At 40.4% G+C, this 14,675-nt stretch overlaps 1 protein-coding gene across 1 annotated transcript in view; it reads left to right on the forward strand.

Annotated features, from left to right (window-relative positions):
* LOC149828008 (ARM repeat superfamily protein) overlaps window positions 1-14,675 on the forward strand; it is a 79,199-nt gene that overhangs the window by 45,986 nt on the left and 18,538 nt on the right. Inside the window, exons 5-6 of the mRNA XM_090019795.1 lie at window positions 12,428-12,662; window positions 12,833-12,993. Coding sequence (XP_089875921.1) covers window positions 12,428-12,662; window positions 12,833-12,993 — 396 coding nt within the window. The remainder of the gene's footprint in view (window positions 1-12,427; window positions 12,663-12,832; window positions 12,994-14,675) is intronic.

Below are 14,675 nucleotides of genomic sequence, written 5' to 3' on the forward strand. Positions count from 1 at the left end.
ATGAAAAATTAAGAAATAATCAAATAACTAAGAGAGCAAATTAGTACCTGTATTCATCATTGGTTCGTGAAAGTAATTAAAGATTTGAATGAACATATACTAAATCTTCTGCACGCTTGCTGGTGAGTTTGTTTCTCTTCATGTTGTGGATTTGAGAATATGTGCTCCAATTTCTTTCACAGCAAGATGAACTAGCAGGCTGCGATAGCAATCTTAATGCAAAACGTTGAAGAAGAGGAAAATTTTATTTTCGAAGATGAAAATTTTCCTCTCTCGCGAATAATGCCGGTTCATATAATCTCGAAGATGAAATTTTTTCAAACTCTTGTGTGACTTGATGTAGAAGATATGCTTCTGGAAAAAGTCTTGTCATACACATATTTCTATGTCTTGATAGCTCTGAGTCTAAATTTGGAGGGACACAACAAATACCACTTGCCCACCACTTATTTGCTTAATATTTTGGATTAAGTGAATGTGCTATGCAATGCAAATGAGTGTTGCTCTTATCTCATCTTCTGACTAAAATTGAATGAATATGGTTAAAAAATTCTGAATCATCCAATGCAAGATTTTTTTCTTCACGCTTGAAAACTATAGCTTGTATTTTTTCAATCATATTATCCCACATTTCATAAACCCTGTGAAGCATGGGCTCATCCTTATCAACTTCTCTTAACATTTCTCAAATAGGTTGCGTAAATTGAAGGAAGTATACCACTCTGTTCCAAAACTCTTCATCAAGAATGAATTTTTTAATTTCTTGAGCCTTGATATTGTTGAGAATAGGTGGTTTTAAGTTTAAGTCTTTTTTATATTGGATTTTTTTTTGAAATTTTGTTTTCATAATGGGCTTAGATGTAATTTTTCTTTTTAGCCTCTCTCTATTTAATATAGAGAGAAGCCCTAATCCAGGTTAACGAGTTTTCTATTGTGCAACCGACTCTCTCTCTTTCTCTCTCTCTCTACACAGGTGGCTGTGCATCGATCTTCCTTCTACATGGTATCAGAGCCCTCGATCTCGGGAGCGTGATCACGAGAGGACTTATCTTCATCCAACGAAAAAGAAAACCCCGACTGCTTGAAATCAGGTTTGCTGTTGCACGTTGTGTAAGATCTGATAACAGATCTGGGATGTTACCCAGATCTGTCGTTAGATCTAAGGATGGAGCTCCCAACGAGGATTTCCTGGAGCCGTAACCCTTGAGCTCCTCAGTTTGGAGTTTTTTTTTGTTTTCGTGATCTCCTGTCGTGATTTCCTGGATTTCCTGCCGTGATCTTTGGTTGCCGAGTTCTGTTCCTGCCGTGACGTGATTTTTTGTTTGTTGCCGAGTTGTGTTCCTGCTGTTTGGGAGCAGCAAAAAGTTTCTGTGCTGTTGCGTGCCTGCCGTGATTTCATTTCCTGTGCTGTTGCGTGTCTGCCATGATTTCCTGCTGTTTGAGAGCAACTTTTATTTCCTGTGCTGATTGCATGTGATCAAGATTTATTTAATGGGTTGTTGCGTGTGATCAAGATATGAATGATCTGTTTAACTGTGCTTTGAAGGCTTATTGGCTGTCGTGCCTTATATGTTTGGAGAACAACAGTTGTCGTGATTATTTTTTTGCGACTGCATATTATCGTTGCTCATGGTGTGTTTGGGCGCAACAATGGTCGTGATTCCCTGCTATGTCGAGTTTTGTTTCGTGCTGTGAAGCATGTTAGTTTAAGTTATCCTTTTGTCGTGAAAACAACAGGAGTGATTCCCTGCTGTTTGTGGGCTGTTTTTTTTTGTGGAAACAGCAGGTCTGATTCCCTGCTGTGTTGGAAAATTCTACTTGAGCACTTGCTGTTCAAGTGATCAGTACGGCTGAAACTTTGAAATGCGATTTTAAAATGGAACATATTGGGGAGTATAAGGCTTTTGCCAACCCCTTCTCATACGACTCTTTCGTAAGGTTGAATGAAACCAACTATGCCAGGTGGTCCAGAACTTTTATGATGTCGGTATCTTGACATCGTCGAAAACATATTCTGTTGGAAGACGAACCCACTGAAAAATTGGGAAAATATGTTACGTGGGATGAAGATAATGACATAGTTATGTCATGGATGATGAATAGTGTCGAACCCCATATTGCAGATGGATTGATCTACTATAATACAACCAAACTGATGTGGAACAATCTTCGTGATACATACTCACAAGAAACTAATGTGAGTCATATCCTGCAAGTCGAACATGAAATATATAATTTGCAGCAGGGAGATTAGACATTGACCCAATACTATGCCTCTGTCAAAGCTGCGTTTGAAAGACTTAATGCTCACAGGCCTCTTTGTTGCTCGAAGCAAAAGGATCATCAAGAACAAACCATGGTTGCTCGCTTTCTTACAGGTCTCTCTTCAGAATTTTCTGTTGCAAAAGTTCAAATGTTGACTGGATCAGATGTTCCTACACTTGCTGATGCATACAATCGTCTGAGTAGACTTGCAATCTCTCTTCCACAATCTCAGCCAGTGACTCAGTCATCTGCTCTTGTTGTCTTATCTGGTTATGGGCGTGGAATTATTCAGAATATCAGAGGACGAGGTCGTGGACGTGGTATGGGAGACAGAGGAAAGCTTCAGTGTACATTCTGTGGAAAATCTGGACATTTAGAAGATCGTTGCTAGGATAAGCATGGTCGGCCAACCTCTTTTTCATCAAAGTCATATGCTCCTAAAGCAAATGTTACTACTATCGAGGCAACAAATGTACAGGAGAATATCTCTGCAAGTGACCGTAGTATCACCCTCAGTCGTGCTGAATATGATGAGTTGATAGCTCTTCGTCCTTTGAGTTTCACTCCTCCTGTAGTTGGTGTTGCCTATTCAACCAGAAATCATCTTCATCCGACTGATAGTAAGTGGATTATTGACTCTAGTGCATCCAGACATTTGTGTGGAAATTCACTTGTTTTCTCAGATATAAAGGATATTAATGCTCATCGAGGAGTCTCATTAGCCGATGGGAGTTCCTCCCCGGTCGTTGGTCAGGGAAATATTTCTATATCCTCCTCATTATAGGTGCAAAATGTTCTTCATGCTCCAAACTTTCCTCAAAGTTTACTCTCTGTTAGTTGCCTTATAAGAGAACAAAACTGTAGAGTAATATTTGATCCGATGGGTTGTCATTTTCAGGATTTGCTGACGGGGAAGATGATTGGTGGAGGCTATGAAGAAAATGGAGTTTACTACCTACATCATCCAATGGGTAATGTTCATGCTGCAGTGGAACACTCATTCAGTCCTGTTCAGTGGTATCGTCGTCTTGGTCATCCTTCATTGTCAAAGCTTCGTTCGGTCTTTCCTCAAATTCCTTCCACCACATCATTTCAGTGTGAAGCATGTCAGTTGGGAAAGCATCATCGAAGTTCGTTCCCTTCGAGTCAGAGTCAGTATAGTAATAAAGTTTTTGAACTTCTTCATGCAGATGTATGAGGTCCTAGTAAGATTCCTACTAGGACTCAGTGTCGTTACTATCTTGTTATTGTTGATGATTTCTCTAAGTTGTCATGGGTGTTTTTAATAAAAGAACGATCTGAAGTTCCAAGTATTATCAAATCCTTAATTCTTGAAATAAAAACTCAGTTTGAATCTATTGTCAAGATTGTTCGCACCATGGTTGCCAGTTGAGAAAGCGGGAGCGGGAAGTGAGGCACTTTCAAAATTTTAGGAAGCGGGGAAGCGTGGGACCACTTCGGACCGATTCGGGAAGTGTCTCGGAAGCGACCTAGGAAGCGTCTCGGAAGCGACCTAGGAAGCGTCTCGGAAGCGAAAAAAATAAAAATAAAAAAATACAAAAAATTGAAAAAACAGGGAAGCGTGATGGGAAGCGCGCTTCCCATTAAAGGGAAGCGCGTCCCCCATTAAAGGGAAGCGCGCTTCCCAAAAAAGGGTGATGCTTCCCCCCACGCTTCGGAAGCGCGGCGTTTCGCGCTTCCGAAGTGCGTTTCGGGGAAGCGCGATGTTTCGTGCTTCCAAAGCGCACTTCGGGGAAGCGCGCTTCCTCTTTTAGCTAGGCGCTTCCGGTAACCCTGGTTCACACTGATAATGCTCTCGAATTTAAATCAAAAGGTCTGTTACAATTCTACCAAGATCATGGCATCCAACCCCAAACTTCTTGTGCCTATTCATCTCAACAAAATGGGGTGGCTGAGCGAAAACATCGGCACCTGCTTGATGTTGCCAGGACCATTATGATTCAATCCAATGTTTCTGCGTTATACTGGGGTGATGCGATTACCATTGCTTGCTATCTGATCAACCGCATGCCTTCGTCTTCTGTGGGTGATCAAATTCCATTACATATCCTAAAACCTAATGCCCACTCTTTTCTTTCTCACCAAAAATATTTGGATGTGTTTGTTTTGTACACAAACTTGGTCCTGACCGTGATAAATTAGTTGCTCAAGCTACAAAATGCATATTTATAGGTTATCTCAAAAATCAAAAGGGATATTGATGTTATGATCCTATTTCTCGCCGAGAGTATGTCAGTGCGGATGTATCTTTCTTGGAATCCACTCCATATTACTCCATTTCCGGTTCCCCGCTGCAGGTTGATCCGACTGAGTCTTTTCCATTACCTATACATCCTTTTCCTTTGGAATCTGTGCCCTCATTACCGAACCAAACTTCATCCCCTTCCAGATTTAATAATCCTCCATTGGTATATGTGCGTAGAGCTCCACCTCCGCAAAAGCCTTCATCTTCTTATTCTCCTGAGGTAAGTTCTACTGACAATAGTGATCTTCATGATGATGATAACAGGCCTATTGCTCTACGAAAGGGGACACGACAATGTACCTTATATCTCATTTTGTCTCCGATGCCAGAATTGGAAATTAGATGAAGTCTTTTATTTCAGCCTTATCTGCTGAAACTATTCCTCTGAACTATCACCAGGCAGAGCTTGATAATCGCTGGAAGCTGGCTATGCAAGAAGAAATGAATGCTTTAGTATCTCAGCATACATGGGATCTAGTTGATTCCCCAGCAGATGCTGACATTGTTGAATGTAAATGGGTATATACAATAAAGTACAAATCTGATGGTTCTATTGAAAGGTACAAGACCAAATTAGTAGCGAAAGGGTATACTCAGACATATGGTATTGACTTCTTTAAAACCTTTTCTCTTGTTGCACGGATGGGTACCATTCGTCTTATTCTCTCAGTAGTTGTTCAACATGGTTGGAGCTTGTGCCAATTAGATGTGAAAAATGCATTTCTATATGGGGATCTATCTGAGACCGTTTATATGCAACAACCTCCAGGATTCGAGGTTGAGGGGGAGTGTCAGAAGGTGTGTAGATTGAGAAAGGCGATTTATGGCTTGAAACAAAGTCCTCGTGCATGGTTTCAAAAGTTGTTTGAAGTGATGTCACACTTTGGCTTTAATAGGTCAGCAGCAGATCATACACTATTTATAAAGAAGACTAGCTCTGGCATAGTTGTTATGGTGGTATATGTGGATGACATCATTCTTACAGGAGATGATGTGAAAGCTATTGAAGCCACAAAGGCTCATCTTCAAAAACACTTTGTTACAAAAGACCTTGGTTCACTCAGGTATTTTCTGGGTATAGAAGTTGCCAGGAGCCGTGAAGGGATGGTTTTGTCTCAACGTAAGTATGTTCTTGACTTATTAAAGGAAACATGCATGTTGGGAGCTAAACTAACAAATATTCCCATGGACCATAAAGTTCAGTTGTTTGAAGAAGGGTCAAAACCAGTTGATATCAAAGCTATCGCTCCCTAGTAGAGAAGCTATTATATGTAACTGTGACCAGGCCGGATATTGCTTTAGCAGTAAGCAAAGTTAGCCAGTTTATGGACAAACCAACTGAGGTACACTGGAATGCAGCCATAATGATTCTCAGATATCTAAAATCTTCTCCTGGAAAGGGGTTATTGTTCAGGAAAGGTGGAACTCTGGAGATAGTAGCCTATTCTGATGCTGACTATGCTGGATCTGTAGTAGATAAAAAAATTACCACAGGATTCTGTGTGTTTTTTGGAGACAACTTGATTTCGTGGAGAAGTAAGAAATAAAATGTGGTTTCCTGGTCGAGTGCAGAATCAGAATATCGGGCTATGGCCCAAACAGCTGCTGAATTGATGTGGGTTCGTACTGTTCTTCATGATCTTCAGGTGAAGGTTTCCTCTCCCATGACCATGATGTGCGATAACAAAGCGGCAACATATATAGCGAACAATCCTGTCTTTCATGAGAGAACAAAGCACATTGAGGTTGATTGCCACTATGTAAGAGATGATTCAAGCTGGTTATATCACTACCAAATATCTAAAGTCGGAAGACCAAGTTGCAGATATGTTTACAAAGCCTCTTGCTAGGCCAAATTTCTCAAAATGTTGTGACAAGCTGAGCATGATTGATATCTATGCTCCAGCTTGAGGGGGAGTGTTGAGAATAGGTGGTTTTAAGTTTAAGTCTTTTTTATATTAGAGTTTTTTTTGAAATTTTGTTTTCATAATGGGCTTAGATGTAATTATTCTTTTTAGCCTCTCTATTTAATATAGAGAGAAGCCCTAATCCAGGTTAACGAGTTTTCTATTGTGCAACCGACTCTCTCTCTCTCTCTCTCTCTTTCTCTCTCTCTCTCTACACAGGTGGCTGTGCATCGATTTTCCTTCTACAGATATCATCATTAGTACGATAGAATATCCAATTTTCATCAGTCACCATGTTAACCAAAGCATTCTTTCACTTTTTTAATCTTCACCATCACAATGATGGACGCAAAACATGTTTCAGCGTCTTTCAACAATTTCAGGTCAAAATGCCTATTAAATATAGCATTAACACGATGGTGGTTAACAACAAAATTCCTAATGCTTTTGACATTTCTTTCTAAATCTTCAATCCATGAACATAAAACATATGCTTGTTAATTTTCTTCTTCTTTGGGGTTGCAGATGCTCTTTAGGACCAGATTTAAGCGGTGTGCTACACAAGGAGTCCAAAAAATATAAGGGTACTCACTCTCCAAAGTCAACGCTGCACTTTTACAAACTGGAGCGTTATCTGTAATGATTTGTACCACTTTTTGATCACCCACTTCTTTTATGACTTCTATAAACAACTTCTTCAAATACTCTGCATTTTTATATTCCCAGATGCATTAACTGCTTTTAAGAATATTGGGCTACTAAGCGAACAAGCAATGAAATTGATCAGTGGACGCCTTTGAATATCTGTCCATCCATCAGAAACAATAGAAACTCTATTTTGCTCCCATGAATATTTTTTAATCTCCAGCAACCTCTCCACATTTGCCCTCTCTTCTGCAAGAAGTGTGGTTCATATTTTTTCTGAGCTTGGAGGCACATAGCCACTCAAATTACAATTTGCCAAAGATGTTACTAAATCCTTCCAAGAAGGATTTCTAGCCGCATTAAATGGGAGTGAACTAGAATTAAAATACCTCCCTACTTTTCTATACATATCCTCCCTTCCATATGTATTGAATGTTGCTTGTATCGTTTCTCTACCTCCTACATTGACTTTTTTTTTTTTTCAGCATCTTCTTGGTGGCTTCCAAATGGCACGCTAATTGCACAAAAATCACTCATTGTCTTTCTCTTCTCATAATCTTCTTGTATTTTCTTGTATTGTCTTCGCATTGCCTCACCAACTTTTCTGCATCCTGAAATGCCATGTCCTGTTGTCTTCAACAAATGAGCCTTTACTCTTGTGTAAGACCCAACAAAATCTCTTGTTTCCACCACCTCCTTCTCCAGTTTTTGCAAGCTTATCTACATATACCCATAGGGACCCTACGTCATCACTCCCTCTACAACTATCAACAAAACTAACAGCAGAACTCACATGTGGAGATAAAGATGACGCAAGTCCTTTCCCTTTATAGGTCATTTTTGTCCTGAAAACACAAAAAAATTATATTAAATTCAATTATGAAGACAATCAAGATTTATAATATCGAGTCTAATGATGAGTTGTGGAGCCTGATTCAGAGTTTTTGCCCTTACTGGGGGGTTCAGGGGCTCCCCCTCCCGGCGCGGGTCCCGCTGCGCATTCAGCGGGCAGGGATCCATGGGGGCCGCTCCTGGCTGGGGTAGTAGGGGGGCAACACCCCCCAGAAGAAATTTTTTCTTAGGAGGGGCTCGGCCCCTCCCCTAAAATCAAAGGGAGCATGGTGAGGGGCTCGGTCCCTCCCCTGCCGAAAACAGGGAGGGGCTCGGTCCCTCCCCTGAAATCAGAGGGAGCAGGGTGGGGGGCTTGACCCCTCCCTTGCCGACCCAACAAGAGAGCGAGAGCGAGCGAGAGGGTACATGCGACGAGAGAGAGGAGGAGGTGGCGTCGGGTTCCCCTGCGAGACGTCGGGAGGAGAGGAGGCAAGCGAGAGAGTGGAGCTGCGCGGGAGAGGAGAGGATTAGGGCAAAAAAATTTTGCCGTAATCCTCTTTCTCAGCTCCTTTTGATCGGGCAACAATTTTTTTTTTTACGTTAAAAAATTGGACGAAAATGACCTTGGGTGCGTTGACCGCACCCAGGGTTATGTTGACCACACCGGGTGCCACACCCGCATTGCGTCGTGTCGACGTCGGTGCGACACCTGCTTTGCCGAGTCCCTGTGACTTAGTATCGAGTAATACATGCACCTTCAACTTTTTGGTGAACAAACTTATTTGTCCAATTGTGACAATTAACGTGTGGAATCAACATGGTATTTAAAAAATTGCTAGTGTCAAAAATTGCTTGGACCTGTTAACTTCCATTGAAGACTCTGGATATCAACTTCAATTAAAGGGTGAGTGCACACATACACACACACCGACACACGCAGAGTGCCGTATGCTGGTGCTCTTTTGTTTGCAAAGGTGGATTCACCAGAAACCATATCTGACCTTCTTGGTATGTTAGACAAATTATTTGTTAAACTGAAGCAAATACAAGCGAGTTGTTTGGAGATGAATATAGAGAATGCAAAGAGATCTAGTTGTGAAATTTGATAGGTCTCAGGGTCTGCAACCTTTTCGTATGATGACATCAACTGCTAACGTGAACAGGCCATAGTGACTGATGTTTTGTGACACAATTGAGTGTAAGCTTATGTATGAAACATGAGTTGTATGACAGGTTCCTGCTAACAGATATGTACCCTCGTGCTCCCACAGTGTCCGTATGTTGCTTTCACTTACAAGTGGAACATGTAAAGATGCAATAAAATTAACAGATTGAGTTTATGATTTAAGAATGTTAAATTTGCTGCCGTAAAGTCCATCATAATGAGAGAAAAGTAATATAATAGATGGAACACGTGTAATAAAATTAAATGATGCATGCACTTCAGAAACCTGCAGTATAAAGATGGAGTTAGCTCTATTTCTTTACTTGTGGCTGGCTTAAAAGATATGTACGAATATATTACAGAGTTTTGAGCCCCCCCCCCCACCCCCCGATGTAACGTGGAGAAATCACCGCTGTGGTTTGGACGTCCCGTTACAGGCTGAGGTGTCACGTTGACTGTGGATCACATTGGTGCCTTTTGTGTAAAGCACCACAAATACTTCCCCTTTGCCCACCATGGATAGTTTCCCTTTGGCTTTGGCCTTGCAAGGGACACATAACAACCCCCCCCCCCCCCCCCCCCCCCCGTGTGTTGAACTCTCAACCTCCCTTAACTTAAAAGCCTTAAGCCGATCCATCTAGCCAGCTGTTCAGGGCCCTTGTGAGCTGAGTTCAAAGTTTGTTAACTTTGCTCTGGATATGTTTTTATTTATTTTTTATAAACATAAAGAAAAATGCATTTTATGTTTTGTTTCTATTTGTAATTAAAATCAATGTTTGGATCACACACTATTTAAGCCTAGGATGAAGAAGAAAGAGGGATGGGCAATGGGTGGAAGAGGATGAAGCGGTGGTGGTGGTGATGGAGGTGAAGAAGGGGTAGTGGTGGTGGTGGTGGCAATGACAGTGAAAATTGTTGGTAATAGTGTTGAAGAAGGGGTGGTGGTGGGGATTAGGGGGTGTCAACAGGTCAGATCTGGTTTGGACCCAGGTGGGTTCAAACCCGGATCCAGTTAAAGGTGTGGGTACCGGGTTCTATTGCCATATGGAAAACAATATCCGGACCCTATTAGAATTACATGAATCAAACCTGGTCCATACCTTGCAAAATAATATTTTTTTATCTTTTTTACATTGAAAAATCATGGTTCTTAACCGAAACTCGGGTTGGGCCCGGGTCTGGTATGAAATTTCACAAACCGTATCCATCTCCATATACTAATCGGACCTCGTGCTTTATCACCAAACCCTGACCTTATAGGGTTTGGTATGGGTGGGGTCCAAGTCAAACCCGACCCATTGACACGCCTAGTGGTGATGAAGCTGAAAAGGGGTGACGGTGGTGATGGCAGTAGAATGGGAGAAATAGAAATACAAAAGAAAAAAATAGGTACCCCTTGATTAAAAAAAGAGTTGATTTCTATTTCTATTTATAAAAAAGTGTTTAAAAAATAGAAAAAGATCTTCCAAACATGAAAAAATTTATTAAAAATAAATATAAATAAAAAGGTGCTATCTATAAATACATCCAAACCGGTGTGTGTGTGTGTGTGTGGGGGGGGGGGGGGGGTGGATTGTTGTGCAAGAATTTGCACCATTATATTCATGCTTCATCGCTTTAAATTAAGAATTTTGAATGTGTGTGTGTGTCTCTCTCTCTCTCTCTCTCTATATATATATATAGTAGAGCATAGCTGCTTGAGCACCTACTTGATCATGCTGACCGTCAGTGTAAAAAAAAATCCCATCAAAAACTGCTCAAACAGCACCACAAGGTCTTTAGCAGCACACTTGGAGCACTGCTAAAGGTCCCAACGGAAAATGGACCTTTAGCGTCACTCCAAGTACGCTGCTAAAGTCCCGAAGGACACATGCGGTATTAGAAAATTCTAATGCCATGCGTGTCCCTTGGGGCATTAGCAGTGCACTTAGAGTGCCGCTAAAGGTCCCAGTTGGCACTCCAAGTGCGCCTTTAAAGCCCCTTTGGGCGATTTTTGAGTCATTTTTACGAGATTTTTTTTTGTGCTGACCATCCATCAATCATGTGATGGATGGTCAGCATGATCAAGTAGGTGCTCAAGCACCTATAGATCAAGCAGCTACGCTCTACCTCTACTATATATATATATATTCCATGTGCTAGTTTTACAGCAAAACTGATGTTGTACTCAGTGCATCCCCTACCTGTGTCTGTGTCTATGTGACATAGGTTAGGGGAAACACAGGAAAGACTTGGAGGTCCAAATAGGACTCAAATCAATACCAAGGCCTGGCCTAACCTGTTGTGATGAACCAGGCCTTAGACCAGCATTCCCAGGGTAGACTATACCTGAACTAGTTATGTTTTTCATGTTCATAAAAGAAGTAAAACAAGGACACATTTTTTTATAGTAAAACGCGAACCAAGGTCCGCTATGGTCTGATTGGTGGGCAAAGCACATCTTTTATTGGTTTAGCTTGGAGTGAAACCCATGCCTGGACAGGCTGGACTAAAATTGTGCTTTCAGGACCCAAAATCCTAGAATAATTACTGGGTTTGATGGTCGTGAGGTCAAGGGTTGCCATGGCCCTAGAACCCTGGTGTGCTGGGATAACAGCATTTGAGCTAAAAAGGATCTAGGTGCACCAGGAATGCTGGTCGTTGCTGCAGGAAGTAGATAATGCCCTGCCTGCCATGCAATGTTAGGAAAAACCAACACGCTTCCCCTCACCCCACCCCAATCCACCCACAAAAGGGGAAAAAGGGAAAGATGACTCCAACATCAGATAGAGAGGATCTTTCAGTGTATTTCTTTGTTTTCTTTATCTGAGTAATGAATAACCTGGTAGGCTCTTGAACTTGGCATTTATCAAATTCAGCCATAAAATCAACCCGATCCCAGCACATGCTAGAATGAGTACCTGGTTCTGGCAGGCTTCCCAGTCTGGTCTTTTGCCTACCTGTATGCATGTATACAGACATGCACACACAGGCACTTGGTCAAAAAGATTGTGTCCAAGCCTGGACCAACCTGGGCTGGACCCTTGAGCCTGTCAGGCCAGCCCAACCTGATGTCAGTTAAAGTTAACAAGAAGTCTATCAAAGGTCTGCCTTTTACTCTTTATCCCTTTTCTGTTCAAACTTTGTTCTTTGTGAAGGATAGTGAGAAGTATATCTTCTTCATTTATGAGCAATTGCTTACCTCAATGGATATTAGATCTATCTGCTCTCCTTTTTCCTCTTCGAGGACAGTACAAGCTGCTGTTACTAGATCTGCCTATTTATCATTTGTAAACATGAATTCATAACTAGAATTTAACCTAGTTATCAGAGTTGTCCAATTGATCAACCTTGGGCTTATGTTTTCAGGTTGCTGCTCTTGGCGCTATTAGTAATATCGTGGTTGATTTTACAAACCATAAGGCAATCTTCTTTAAGTGTGGAGGTGTTAAACAGCTTACACAGCTATCCAAGTCGATGGATCCTGTGCTTAGGCTTAATGCTGTTTTAGCTTTAAGAAACTTCGTCTTCCTAGCAGATAGGATCTGCAAGCAAAATGTTCTTTTGGAGCTCACTATATCTACATTGACAAGCCTGATCTGCGGTATTATTCTTGCTTGGAAACTGTTTTCATGAGTGTAACTTATTCACATAGGTTAATTCACATAGATTCACTGTCTGGGATATTTACTGTGTAAACTTATCCAATAAGTTTAACTAATTCATGTATGTTCATTGTCTGAGATCTTAATATCATGTGAACTTATCCAACAGATCCTGAACCTTTTGTTCAAGAGCAAGCACTGGCCCTTGTTCGAAATCTTGTGGATGGATGTGTCGAATCTGTTGAGCTTGTGTTTGCAGAAGATGGTGTTATCATGAATGCTGTGGGTAGGCAGTTGTGGGGTGCTTCCAGATCAGAAGTTTGTACTCAGGTCTGTGTCCCACCTCCTTTTCTTTTCTTTTCTTTTCTTCAGATCTTAGCAATAATAATTTTTATGTGATAAAATTCATGACGCATGGTTAATGATTTTTAAACGCCCCCACTGGAGCATATTTGTAAAGTCAAATTGAAAGTATTGATTACTGACACCTTACAAGAATCAATAACTATGAAGTATTCTCTGAAATTCAATACAATTTATTGCTATTGCACCAGATGATATTTGTGTTTGTCACAAAAATCCAGGTACGACCTAACACATGACACGAGTTACTTAAATTTTTTGAAAATAGACATGAGAACATAGTTCTTTTTTATTCAATTTCTAATCAATAAAAACTAATTTTTGATATTTTAATATATACAAATGAATTTTCATTGAAATATAATTTAAAATGATTATTAAAATATATTAAATTAGTGTCGGGGTCACGTCATTGTGTCTGATTCGTGTCCCCCTAGAAATGGACCCAACTGATGTGCCATTATAACATACATATATGTACACACACACACACACACACAAAGGTGAATTTGTATCGATTATATATATATATATATATATATATATATATTAGTAATGATAGGGTTCTCTCGGAGCACCTACTCCCACCCAATAAAAGCTTTAAATTTTAAAAAATTTGAACTTTTTTTGTTGATCAAACCCTATAGATATAATCTACAATCAGTATTTAGTAGAAAACAAGTTTTGGATCACGTGATTATCACATACATGTAGGTTTTTTAAGGTCTTCAAAATTAACAGCTCAAAATGTTCCAAAATTTCATTACTTAAAAAACCTATTTTTAGGTCCAAAAAACTTGTTCTATCAAGAAAACTATGTTGAGTACATCTGTAAGTTCTGATTGAGAAGATGCAACCTACAACTATGATATCTAGTAGGTGAGAGTAGGTACTACCGGAACACCATAGTGCATAGTTGTGAAAAGCACGCGTCAAGGTACAAAAAGAGCGCCTCGCCTCAAGGCGAGGGCCTTTGAGCCTTGAGGCATGCTGAAATGGTGCAATTTTGGTGCGCACCTCATGGTATTAGGCTCAAATAGGGTTCCCTCATCTCTCTCTCTCTGCCAAAAGGAAGAAGTACTCTCTCTCTCTCTCTTTCGTCTCTCGTGTCTCGCTCTCTTCCTTTTCGTCTTCCCTTCTTCGGTTCTTCTTCCCTCCTCCTCCATTTTCTTCTTCTGTTCTTGTTCTCCTTCGTCTTCCGGTTCTGCTATAAGATTGTTTTTTTTTGTGATAAAATTTTGGAGTTTTGTTAAAGTAAAAAAATCCAGCATTAGTTGACGTGTTAAAGAATAAGCTCTTTCTGATACTTGCTCAAGAAAATATAAATCAAAGTTCAGATATTTAGGGAAACTGAGTTAATTTCATTTTTTCCTTAGCCCGCTTAATTATGACTTCATATTCATTGCCTATAGTTGATTTTTGTACATACAATATTATTAGTTCAATGTTTGTGTTTTCAAGGTGGCAATGTTAGAATATGTTTGGAGCCATGTAATATGTTGCTTAACAATCTCCTCTTTGACCATTTCGTATACGTGGATAGAACTCTAGCTGCTTAAGGGGAATTTTGTATTTGTTGGATCCTTTTGTGTACATAATTTTAGGTTGTTCCTTGATTTTCACTTGAAACGTTTATTTCTACTATTAAA

This window comes from Nuphar pumila, chromosome 10 (genome assembly GCF_984573655.1).
Source record: "Nuphar pumila chromosome 10, dmNupPumi1.hap1.1, whole genome shotgun sequence".
Lineage (NCBI taxonomy): Eukaryota > Viridiplantae > Streptophyta > Magnoliopsida > Nymphaeales > Nymphaeaceae > Nuphar > Nuphar pumila.